General features: G+C 36.7%; 1 protein-coding gene across 2 annotated transcripts in view; it reads right to left on the reverse strand.

The window, feature by feature from the left end:
* The window catches only part of ATRNL1 (attractin like 1), a 525,478-nt gene that overhangs the window by 450,002 nt on the left and 61,665 nt on the right, over positions 1-13,811 (reverse strand). For both annotated transcript variants that reach the window (XM_056352650.1, XM_056352649.1), the window contains exons 6-7: positions 8,849-9,023; positions 7,587-7,674 (exon numbers count right to left, since the gene is read on the reverse strand). In XM_056352650.1, coding sequence (XP_056208625.1) covers positions 7,587-7,674; positions 8,849-9,023 — 263 coding nt within the window. The remainder of the gene's footprint in view (positions 1-7,586; positions 7,675-8,848; positions 9,024-13,811) is intronic.

Raw genomic sequence — 13,811 nt, forward strand, 5'->3', positions numbered from 1 at the left:
AATCCTGCCTGCGTTCCAAAAGACTTTCCTGGTAGTTACACACACACACAAAAAAAAAAAAAAAAGTGTAAAGAAAATGCAATAAGGGGGTGATTTATAATCCATTTCTAATTAATTTGAAGTAAATTAATCATGTTAAAATAATGTCCTGGTTTCGACTGGGATGGACTTAATTATCTTCTTAGGAGCTAGTGCAGTGCTGTGGTTGCGCTTTGATGTGAGACTTTTCAGTTCCTCGGGCCTTACTAGCAAGACGGCTGGAGGGGCACCAGGAACAGGGAGGGGGCGCAGCCAGGCCAGCCGACCTGGCCTAGCCAGAGGCAATCCATACCATGGGGATCATGCCTGGCATATACACCCGGGGGCTGGCCAGGGCAGGCGGATCATTGCTCAGGCTGGCTGGGCATCAGCCGGCAGGCGGTGAGCAGCTGCACCGTGCACCGCATGCTCCTTTCTTCCTTTTCCTCTGGATTTTATTCTTCCCCTTCCCTTTGTCATTGTAACTGTTATTGTTATCATTGTTCTTATTGTTCTTTCATTTTTATTCTATTTCATTATTAAATAATAATGAATAATAACGTAATGAATAAATAACAATTATCAAATTGTTCTTCTCTCAACCCTCAAGTTTTACACTCCTTTGCAGCTCTCCTCCCCGTCCCACTGGGTGAGAGGGACTGAGCAAGTGGCTGCGTGGTGCTTAAAGACCAGCTGGGGTTAAACGACGACAAATAACCACATAACTTTCATTTTCTATTTCTTAACTGTATCATGGCTACACAGAGACGTTTATCACTCAGAAAGGAGGATTTTGCCTTAGTTCTTATATAAATCTAGACTGTTACCAAAAATTTGGCCAAAGAAATGCCATTCACAAACCACATTAAGAACAGTCATTCTCCATTTTCTTGACACAAGACTATCAATCTGTTTTCCTCCCATAAACTGTACCCATTCATTAGTATAAAAATTAACTTGATATAAACTAACAGGACTCAAACTTTGAACAGAATTTTGTTCTCTATAGTTACTTGAAATTTCTAAAAGTTTAGTCAAATCTGTACATCATTAAGAAATTTCTGGATTATTTTTTTTCAAGCAAAATGTAAGACTCAAAGTAATCTGGCAATACCTTACCCATCACAAGCTTGTTTTCTGCATTCAATACATCCACCTGGTTTAGAATGGTCAAATCCCTCATCTGCATTTCCCCCCAGCTCATTACCTTCTTTAATACGGTAACAACATCAAAAATGTTCTTGTATGTGTTATATCAAAAGGACAAAAAGAAAAAAAAAAAAAAGAATAATCAACATCTTTACTTGATCCAATAATCCTCCCATTAGATCAGGACTGACAGACTGGAAAGCAGTCTTCCCCCTAACTCTTCCTCCTGCAGCCTGCTTTATTATTCTTATTGAGGAGCTATATTATCATTGAATAAGTACCTGAATGAGAACCTGCTAAGTTATATGAGGAGTATATTACAACCTAAGCCTCCCAGCAGGACCAAATTTTGAGTTTAAAACAGTACATACTGCAGCAATTTGTATGTCAGGATTTTAACCTAATCAAGAGTGCTGTCACTTTATTTCTTCATCCAGTTTTCCACACTGTTGCTGGCTATGAAAGTATTAATCCATGGAAGGTTTCAATTAAGTCAGTTATTATATATCTTAAAAGCCATTTTTTTTTTCCCCTGGACTACAGAGGCATTCAAAACATAGGACAGGAAAATAAGATAGTGAGCGTGGTTTTAGCCAAAAAAAAAAAAAAAAAAAGGAAATTACTTGTTTGCATGAACGTTCTTAGATTTAACAGAAAACTAGGCTGAAGAAAACCATGCAAATAAAACTGCATGGACAGAGCTTTAAAAGTGCTGAAGGTGTAAGCTGGAGTTTTAGCAGAGATGTCACTCTGATCTTGTGTAACTTTAATATTTGGACTCAACATATTGAAAGGAAGGAATAAGTAACGGAGACTAGACAGAAAAGTATTAACATCTGCTTTGATATCTGCTAGACATAAAAGCTGATCATGCTTAGACTTCAACTTTCAAACCAGTTGGAACATAATGTCATAACAATGAATGAAAAATATCACACTTTTTACATAAAGGAACCAATCTCTTCATCAGTAAGGTCCACTCAATTGCAAAGGAACTCTGAAGATACTTTAATCTAAACTATGTGCATAAAGTGTATGACAGCTCATCTTACCTACTTCTCTTATACTTCTGAGGTCTGCAAGTCATATTTATAAGGCAAGTTGTGCATAATACATAATTGAAAGTCACAAATAAAAAAACTATGCAAATTGGTGGTACAACCTGCTAATTATTAATAGAACAGTTAGAAAATACTTTTGCATTCCTAGTGCTGTTCCAAATTACACTAAAATAGCCAACAAAAATAGGCATTAGAAGCACAACAATAAACCAATTGCTGAAAGATTGTCTCACTTGTACTAAAGCAGAAAAAGTTTTTTACTCTTTTGCTTTGTTCACGCTAGGTTTTGATTAGACTAATAAAAAATACCAGAAGAGATACACAGACTCAACATCAATACCAATTAAATTGGAAAAGGAATCAAAACAATTGCCCTTTTTTAATAAAGCTTTAAATTTAAAGTAACTTTCATGAAACTCAAATGAGTCAAATTAAATTTGACTACATATAAAATGGTCCATATACTGGAACACATCTTTATGATTACTCCTACATCAGACTGCCTGTTTGCCTTGTTCCTATTGCCACTCTCAAAGGAAACAAATCTCAGTGCCCAGTCATTCTTCCATTGTCTGGGGACCACTAGCAGCAGTTTAATTACAAGGTCAAACTCTGCGATACAAGCACAAGCTCAGCACCGAGTAAACTCCCAGCAGTGACCATATGCACACCTTGTATGCAGCTCCCTTTCTACTTTATTCCAGGGATCAGTATTTTTCAAGTTACCATCTAACTCCCTGTCTAGTCACTGTTTAGCAAAGCTGTATGTACTTACTTTAAAAACCTCACAAGCCATTTCCTCCAGTCTCTTTATAATCCTATTTCTTAGAGGAATTATTTCAAAATATGTTGACATTTTGCAGTATCACGATGCCAGGCACCATACACAGTCTCTGAGATACAGGAGGACCAATTGCTAGCAGAGATAGGTAGCACCTTTCCAATAACCAGTCTGAAGAGGCACTGGAGGTAGTACTATCTAATGGTTTAGTTGGTCTAAAAGGAAGAACAATTTTATAGACTCTCCCCTATAAATGCATAAAAAGTCTTAGTCACTTGTTATAACTATACATCAGTGGGAGTCTTCTGATCTTTTTTCCTTCAGAATAAAGTACAGTACTTCAATTTTAACTAAAGAAGCTTTCAGAGGGAAATGGGCACAGTAACTTACTGCATTCTCCACAGAGTCAACTATATAGCTTCAATTTACCTTGCACCACAATCAGGCAATCCTAGCTCTGTGCTCTCACTCCAGTCTAGCACTAGGCTTTGAAATCTCAGGAGCTCAAGCCAAAAACTTAATCTAATTTCTTCTCTGTGGATATTTTTTTCTCTCAACTATAAAGGAAACTACACAATGACTAGTATGCTGCTCAAAACACAGCTCAAAGCTGCCATCTCCAGGTATTATGTTCTACTACATTTCTCACTAAATTATTTTTCTGTTTTTTCAAGAGACTGAACATCTGAAAGGCAAAAATATCAAAGGTTTACCCAAACAAGTTAATTTAAGAACATATTGCAAAAGGACATACTTTTTCCTCTTGAAAATTCTTCAACTTACATCATCAGCTTCTTTGGGCCTATGTAAATATTGATATTTGACATAATAAGAAAAAATATGACAAGTAACATATTAGTTAATTATTTGATGAGTGGTGCTTTACTCATTATTAGTGAATTCTATTTACTAATCAACTTGTGCCTCTGACAGCAGCAACAGCTTCCTCACTACACACTCTCTTGTAGTTTTCATTAATATTAACAACAGTTGCATTTCCTCTCTGAGATCCAAAAAGATCTCTGAATTAACATAGGTCTATTATATTTAATACTTCCTGGTAAAACTATCTCTGAAGGGGTTATCCTTCAGTCTGAAAAATCTCAGGAAAATATTAGCACTGTCAAATAAAAAGGTTAAATGATATTTTAAGCCTTTATGCTGAACTGCTAAATGATACATTACTTGAATGTTTCCTAACTAAAGGGTCCACACACTCTACAAGAACTGTAATAACCAAAGATACCAGTCAGAAAGATTTGACCTTTCAAAGAACAGATAATGCATTAGTAATGACTCAGGGAACTGAGAAGAAGAAAAGCAATTTTTGAGTTGATGTTGGAGTATGCACAGAATCTAGTTCATATTGCTACTGAAAAACACCTCTACAATATTAACCGTGCCATGCACAGATTCAACATCTCTGGAAGAGCAACAGAAGCTAGGAAAAAAAAATAAAAGAAAACAAACATCATAAAAAATCCACCCACACCTACAATTCTGGTTAACTTCAAAAGGAGCACCATATAATAGGAAGCCTGATCATAAAGAAACTAAAAGGTACAACTAAAAGGATAAAATCTTTAATGACAGTATGAATACATTTTAAGGACATCTGCTCAGATCACATGAATGCTTCCTATTTAAAAAAAAAAAATCTCCATTACAAATAACGAAATAAATAAAGCTTAACTTAACAGGAGGATAATAGAGACTGTTAGAAGAAAAAGTATACTTCAAAATAAAGGTTCAAAAACCCCAGCAGATTAACCCACAGCACATACAAAAGGCAAGCCATGAAACAATTTAATGAACTGTCTGCAAAATTTCATATATAAAGTACTAATACATCATTTTTCAAATGTGCCAGAAATACATCCAACTAGATACTTTGTGGTGCAAGCAGACAGTCTGAAGGAGTGTTCTGAGTAAAGCCATAGCGATAAAATGAAGTTAACTTTCTCATGCGAGTTCTTTGTGGCAGACTTTACTGGTATTTCCATAGCAGAAATTAATAACAGATGGTTATAATAAATAAATAAATTTTTTAAAAAAACACCAACCAAAAACTGACAAAACAGTCAGCAACAAGTCACCAGGATCAGTTCTGAAGGAATGTAAGAACAAAACGGCTGACCCCTGTCTGTAGTGTGCAAATCCCTCCTTCAAAATTTGTGTAGTACAAAAAGTCTGAGAAGCAACAGGCAGAAAAGACAGAAATAAGTGAACACATGGTTAAGACAGACAAAAAGTGTAACAACTTTTGAAAAGGGAAGTTATATCTTGCAAATCATCGAATTTTACTGAATGAATCAAAGGTTGACTCAGTTACCTGGAATTTCCAAAAGATCCTTGATAACTTTCCTCATGCCTTAAATAAATTAAGATGCTTTGGGACAAGCAAGACAGATAACACAAGGCTAGATAATTAAATAAAGAAATGTTTTTGGGGGAAAAAAAAGGTCAGTTCTTAAATTAATAGAGGTCATCAGTGGTGTTCCACAGAGACCTACTGTTGGGATTTGTTCAACATACTGAAAAAACTATCTGGCACAGGGATGAATGGAAAAATGACAATGTTTTTTGACAACACCGTGCTACTCAAAATAGCTGAGATAACGGTCAAAAGCAAAGAATTGTAGAAGATTCTCATAGTACTGAATGTGCAATACAAGGATGAATAAAAGGGTAAATAACTGTTCCATACGTAATCATGAAGTGATACATACACATAAAAATCAATTTTAGGTCTGTACATACAGTGGTGGGTTTTGAATTGACTAGAATGAGATCTTGAGGTTATAACTGATAGTTCTGTGAAAATACCAGGTCAAAGCCAACAGCAGATTTTCAAAAAGCCAAAATGCCATTAGGAATTAGTAGGAAAAAATTAGACTGTTAATTCTATGACATCGATCTCTGAGGCACCAATACCCTAAAGACTGTGGTTCCCCCTGTCTCAGAAGGGCCATAACAGAACTAGAAGAAGTAGAGGCAATGGCACAATGTTATCAAAGATATGAAATAGCTTCCTTCTAGAGAATTATTAAAAATGCAAGGAATGTTCAGCATGAAAAAGAAAAGATAGAAAGAGGATTTGACGGACTTAAAGAAAATCATCAGTGGTACAGAGAAAATAAATGGAAAAGAAGAAGTAGGAATCATCAAAATTAAACCAACTAGTACCAGTTTCCCAACAGCTATATTTCTTAAAAAAATACACTTTAATTCTCTAGGCACAGGATGGTATCAATGTTAACATAAACATATGGTCAAAAAATTTGGAAAAAAATAAAAAACATGGATTCATAATCTTTCCACAAAAACACTATTCTGTATTAGGAAATCTCAGCTGCAGACTAGGACAGTATTCTGAGGAAGTTTCTGTATGTTCTTGTCATTTTTTGTTATATTCTTCCCTAAGCATTCACTGTTACCGTTATTCAAGACACGTTACCAGGCTAGACGAACACTCTGGTCTGACTTGATACAATCTCTTTTGTTCTTCACCACTGGAGAAGTCTTGTGCAAACAACTGAAAACTTGTGATACAAATTTCATATTTCTTTGTCACGGGTAACAAGTTTGCCAGTGTCTGTACAAGGCTAAATTATGCACTGCAGTCACTTTTGGTCCTTTATATTTTGGAGACGAGGCTTACACTAGCCCAAAAGTAACAAAAGTCTGCTTTTTTATGAAGATTATTTCTTTTTTTTTCTTTCTTTTGTGTGTGTGTGTGAAATAAGCTTTTGAAAGTGCTTTCAATAAAGCAGCATGCAGACTATGTGATACCAGTAGAAGCAAAACTGCCAGTAGTTCATATTTACTTGAACTTACAGTAAACCTACAGATATTATAGAAAAATAGTTTTTATTTTAATACTACTCTGGTTCCATAGTAAGTAATAACACATAAATAAAAATTTATTTCTTACTGTCATAAACTTTAGGGCATTAACAGTCCTTAATAACCCTGACTAGCCTGTGCCAGAGCTCAGGCATGGACCCTTTAGTTCCCGACTGCCTGTGATCTGCCTCCTGGATGGACCTGGACCTGTGCCGTAGGTACCTTGTCTTCTGGATGGACCCTTCAGGCATACATTGTAGCCTTCTCTCCAGCCCTGTCTCTGGCCCTGTTTTCTTGTGCTCCGAATTAGATTCCCTGAACAGTCCCTGGACCTGGGTCATCACTTTGCATGCCTGGGGCTGTCAAAAGACCCTGCTACCCAGCACCTGTGGTCCTGTGGATGGTGCCTGGTCAGCGAGGGCACTGCCCAAGCTGAAGTCACCCTTGGCTCCCAGCTCCCCTGCCCTCAGCACAATTCCAATTATATTAGCCCCCTTTTATTGGTGGGGTTTGCTCTGAGGGTTTCTGGTCAGCTAGTAAGTGACTCCTGCACAATCTTTTTTCCAAAAATTGTGCAATACATCTAAGTACTGAAAGACAATACTAATACAAAATGTTTAGGAACTAGAAATTAAATTCTCTTCAAAAACTATGTTCATGATGAATCATTTTAGGATCACTAACAGCACGCACAAATAAATTAATTAAATAGGATGCTTAAGAGTCCAAACCTGATATAAAGCGAGAGTGTGTCCATATCTCTGGAGTGGCCCTTTGGATACAGGTACTACATTCCATATACTGCTTTCCAAATTGTAGCTAGAAGAGAAATAGAAAAGTAAACATTTCCTACCTGCAGCGAAATAGAGGGTTTTGTATGTTCAAACTAACTACGGTGGCAGACTCTATCAGTCACTGTTTATCTGATGCGGTAATTTGTTAGCAGCAGTAACAAGATCACTTTTAACTGCTACGGCAGTGTACTAACTTGTGAAAGTGTGCTGAATGTTCATCAAGCAAACCAGGAACAGCTCTTCCACGGACGGATCAACAATCTCAGAAAACGGGACTGTAGTAAACATCAGCAGACTTTTAAATTATGAAACTAGGTTTCTAAGCTCACTATTATTAGACACATTAAAAACCCCACTCCACTAAACTGCTCACTTCACAATCTTTTGCACTACTCTGAAGACATTGTTGAGCACCCTGCTCAGACATATGGTTGATTTCCATCAAATTTTCATTAACAATAAGTCCATTAATGCATTAACACACAACAAGATGGAAGAGAGGTAAAAAAATAAACAACAAATCCCCCAAAGATGACAGGATTTCTTTTGCATGTGGAAGAAAACAAGTAGACCAAAATAGGAGAAATAAACATACTAACAAACATAACCTAACACCTTCATTTGCCACATTTAGGGCCTCTATGAATATACAAGTGACCATCCAAATCAGCTAGGTAATATTTTCAGCTGCTTCCTTTTTATTTTCAATAGGTGGTCAAATACATACATGTACACACTGTCATAAATACAAAGAAGTGAAATACGGATGACCTGCCTAACCCTACTGGCATGGCACCAACAGGCTAACTGCGTGCATTAATAGAAGTCTCCTATAACTATAAATTAACCTAATCACGCAGATAGCATTCTAGATGCACTGTCTGAAAATACGAGCACGTGGATTTCTTCCACTGTTTTGTTTTATCACCACAATCATTTTTATGTTTTGCAGCAAAGTATAGCAAGAAAACTCGCTATATGAAGAAATTACATATTAGTTGCACACAGTTTGACGTTACCCATATTTTCACTTTTTTTTAATCGTGAGAAAATTACAAGCAGAAAATAAGACCACTAATAAAGAATCTAAAAACATATAAACCTTTCCCTTAAATTGCAAGGTAGAGGCTACCTCCCTGGTAAGATCCGTTTCCCTAAGCCACATCAGAAAGGATATGAAAAAGGAGAAAATCACTTACTTCAACACCATTTGGAACGAACTGTAGTTAAAAGTGTATCCGCCGATCACCCACATAAATTTCCCATGGAGGACTGCCTTGTGGGAAGCCCGGCCCACAGAAGGGCTAAAGGGCTTTACGTTTGGTAGAATCCAGTAAGACTCGGTAGAAGGGACGTTCAGAGAACAATCTGGACCTGTTTTGTAAACAAATGTGCAATTGTTAAAGCCAATAAAGAAGAAAGAGGGGAGGCTTAATTACAGATGTCAGGATTGCTCATTCCGATAAAATACAGTATAGTACTTTTATGTTTAACAGATGCCCAGTGAAAAAAAATTGACAACAAAGGATGTCATTCAAATTGCGGAGTTAGATGAGCTCAAATAATAATGATCCATTTCAGCATTCTTCTCAGAAAACATACTATATGAGTCATAAATTGAAAGAAAGGTGTAATGCATCATATTTGTAGACGCTGTATAGGTCTAAAATGTGTAGCACAATATACACTTCATGTTACCTCTGGAGAAAAACTACACCGTATTTGACCTAACCAGAGTAAGCTTATATCAAAGTAAAGAATATTACAGTAAATTATGTTACAATGAAGATTATATTATAGTCAATCTCGGGAATAAAAATTTACCCTTTGCCAATGCCATTCTACATCATCTTTTAAAAGTAAAATACACTGTAGAGTGCTTTACAAAAAGAATGAAGTACTACTTAAATTTTATAAAATTTTATAGATCATTCTACAAAGCTACCAAAACCCACAACTACATATTGGTTTTGAAGGTATTTTAGCAAACAATCTTTGCTAAATAAGGAAAAGTGAGCAAAATGCACCATCTTTAAGTTATAGGACTATTAAAATCATGACCAGCAAAATTATTTACGTTTCATTTGTTCTGTAATAACCAAAATGTTACTACATTTTTATGATATGTAATATTTATTACATATTACAAAAACGAAAAGATGCACTATTTGCCTCTTGTCAGTGACTGCACATCATTACTGACTGGCTTTATTTCCAGATGTAGAACACTGAATTTTAGGACACCACTGCGTTCCAGTTTAAGTATTATCAATCATGGGACTGAACTTTATACCATCAGTGATGGCATACAGAAGTTGTATAACAACTAAATTATTTCTGTAATTTGATGCTAATACTATAAGCAACGTTATGTCCCTCTCAGCCTGCCAAACTGTGATAAATCCTTCCCTCAAGCTACTGGACATTACTAAAAACCAGAGCTGTTGAAGTCAGATGGGGCATAACCTTCTTTGGAAGCTCAGTGATAACATGCTAAAAAAAAAAAAAAAAAAAAAAAAACCAAACCACAACCAACCAAAGAAAACCAAACCCACACACACTACCAAAAAGCACACACACACACACCAAACATTAAAAAAATAAATAAAAATTTAAAAAAAAAAAAAACACACCAAGAAAAAAAACACACCAAGAAAATTAGTCTGCATCCCAGATGTCACACATGACATCAACTTTTTAAAAAGGTTCCATGAGAGTTCTGAAAACTACTGGCCTGCTATACTTCTGTTTCCACCAGACAAAGCAGCAGAAACTATAAGAATGGACAGAATTAGTCAACAGACAGATAATTGCCATCTACTCTTAAAAATCACTACAGCTTTCATAAAGAGAAGACCTGTCTTTCAAACCTATTAAACTGCTTTGAGGAAATCAAGATAGGGTGATCCAATTGAAACACTGACACGGATTTTCACAAGGCTTTTAACAAAATTCCTCATCAAAGACTTTTTAAGGAAACAACTTTTGTAGCAAGAGAATGAAGCCTTTGCACGGCTAAATGATTGACTGTAAGATATGGTAAAGAAAGAGTAGACAGGAGCAAATGGCCACTTCTTAAAGGGAGGGAGGTCACCTGTGGAGTCCCATAAGGATTTCTGCTGGTACCCAAGGTATTCAACATACACACTAATGATCCTGAATGAGGATGAGTAGCGAAGCAAGTTTGCTGATAAAGGCAGCTACTGGAGGGCAGAAAGAAGATGATAAGCCTTTGCAGAACCACTGAACATGTTCTTGTCTGACCATATGACTGAGCAATTAAATTACACATTAATTTCAACATAGATAAATTAAAAACCTAAGCAAGCATCATGGTTTAACCCTCGATGGTAAGTAAGTACCACGCAGCCACTCACTCACTCCCCTGGCACCCAGAGGGATCGGAAGGAGAATCAGGAATGTAAAACTCCAGGGTTGAGATAAGAACAATTTAGTAATTGAAATAAAATAAAAAGAATAACAACAATAACAGTTATAATGAAAAGGAGGGAGAAGGGGAGAGTAAATAAATCCAAAGGAAGGAAGGAAAGAAAACAAGCGATGCACAACACAGTTGCTCACACCCACTGACCAATGCCCAGCCAGTGCCTGAACAGTGATCAGCTGGCCCCGGCCAACACCCCGCCCCCCCCCCCCCCCCCCCCCCCCCCCCCCCCCCCAGTTTATATACTGAGCACAAGGTCCCATGGTACGGAATACCTCTTTGGCTAGTTGGGGTCAGCTGTCCTTGCTGTGTCCCCTCCCAGTTTCTTGTGCCCCTCCAGCCTCCCACTGGCAGGGCCTGAGAAACTGAAAAGTCCTTGACTTAGTATAAATATTACCTACCAAAAACTAAAAAAAAAAAAAAAAAAAAAAAAAAAATCTGTGTGTTATCAACATTGTTCTCAGACCAAATCCAAAACATAACGCCACACTAGCTACCAAGAAGAAAATTAACTCTATCCCAGCTGAAACCAGGACAGTTAGCTGTTTTAGATAGACTACAAAGCAGGTGGTCTCTTAACTAACCAACACCAGTCAGTAGCAAAGTCTCATCTTGGATAACTCATTAAAATATCACATCAACACCCAAAAATGGTCAAAAACCAAATCATATTAGGAACAGAGAATATTTACTCCACTGTATAAATCAGTCATTTACCTACACTCAGAAAATTGTGAGCCCTACCCAAAGAGGCAATAGATTAGGGCTGGAAACTGTTTATAAGAGAGTAACAAAGATGTTCAAAGGAATTCAGTGGCTTCTGTAACTGGAACAACTGAGATGGCTAAGAATGTTTTCCTTGGAAATAAAGAAAATTTGGAAGTGAGTGATAAATGACTATAAAGTGAGTGACATAGGATGGGTATGAAGAATCTACCAGGCTTTCTGATAATAAAACCAAGATTTATCAAATGTAGCTTGAAGAAGCCACGTTCAAAAGAAACAAGAGGAGGTAGCTCCTCACGTAAAAACTATCAGGTCTCTCTGCTAAGGATGCTCTCCTGACAAAGGATGCTCTGGATGCAAAGTTTTACACTGAGTCAAGGAGACACTAGATAAGCATTTAGAAGAGAGAGCTGCTGAAATTTACTAAATGAACTAAATAAGTAATTTACATCAGTTTCATAATTGTAAAGCGCATTATCTTTTGGGGGTGGGGACAAGATTACATTTTTCCAATGTGTATTATCATTTTGGGGATAACATGTTACAATTAAACAGCCAGGCATCTAATCTGTACCTAACTAGGTGTCAACTTTTCCTAGTACTTTATAGAAGAACGATATCCACTTGTATCCGAATTACCTTCCATTCATTAAATGATGGAGGCACTCAGTTCCCATTGTTCATTATACCTTCTACCCAGAAAAGATTAACGGTATTTGAATGAGGTCTAATGAGAGTATGAACAATTGAGTGTATTATTTCTTGAGCATTAATAATAGATACAGTAGTAGAATTGTAACCTCAGCAAGATTCTGATTTGGTAAATCACTGGAGGAAACAATTTGAATCTAAGATTGCTTAAAAAGAAACAATTGATTCAGCATTCTTTGATCAGAGAAGAGCTTAGAATTATGAAAGCTGTGCCTCCAGTGATAAAATGAGAACATATTTATGTCTGTTATTACAGCTACCGTTCCTGCACAGACATGTCGTGGTCAACAGTGCCGCCTAGTGGCAAATAACAAAACACACAAACTATTCACATGCCAATTGACTTCAGGTTCTCATTGCCGGAGACAGGGAACCACAAGAATTCATATAGCAAACCCAAAATATATTTAGATTACATTGACTGTATTAAAATGAGGATAAGCAATTTTTTTTTTCTATAAGTTAACAATGCAAAAATCTTAACGATATTGTTAATCGGATCAGTGATTGAAAGAATGTCAGACAAGTTTCTTACAGCTTCAGTGCTTCATTTCTGGTCTGCACTGAGTGACAGGAAAGGTGAGACAGAAAGGAGAAACACCCTGTACTCAGGTCTTGTTCTGGCATAGAGGAAGGACACATTCTGAGAAGACACACCTGAACTCAGGAGCTTGAAAGCAGCAGGTTCTCTTAAAGAATACATCAATACCCTGTGCATGATGCACAAACACACTGAAGCGACATCAGCTGACACTGTGACCAGAAGAGGCACAGCTGTCCTCCCCTCACTGCTTACTCTTCAGCTATCATTGCTACTGGCACCGGTTTTCACATGGCTACTCCATGAACCAGACAAGGGAATGCATACAAGTTAAAAATTGCTTTTATTTTTAGCCAGGCTAACTTTTAATCTGGATGCTTTCCCTTACATGTTTCACCTTGCCCAAGTACACATGGTTGTACCAACACAAGTAAGACTGCATCACCAGGACAGCCTCTGCAATTAAAGTGTAAAACATTCATAGATTTATCTCAATATGTATCAATCAATACAAAAATGGAGCATATAGTTGAAAAAAACCAAAGCAACAGAATACTGACTCCTACTGAAACATCATTTAAAGAGCAAGTGGTTTGTTATTGCCTTACAAAGGCAATGGTAAATGTAGGACATACAAATCCAATTTACTGATTTCCTACTGAAATACATATAGCATGAAATATCACCTTTATATCAGCATAAATACATTTTCTCTTGAGAAAAATCACTATTACTAAAT

This window comes from Falco biarmicus, chromosome 9 (genome assembly GCF_023638135.1).
Source record: "Falco biarmicus isolate bFalBia1 chromosome 9, bFalBia1.pri, whole genome shotgun sequence".
NCBI classification, from domain to species: Eukaryota; Metazoa; Chordata; class Aves; order Falconiformes; family Falconidae; genus Falco; species Falco biarmicus.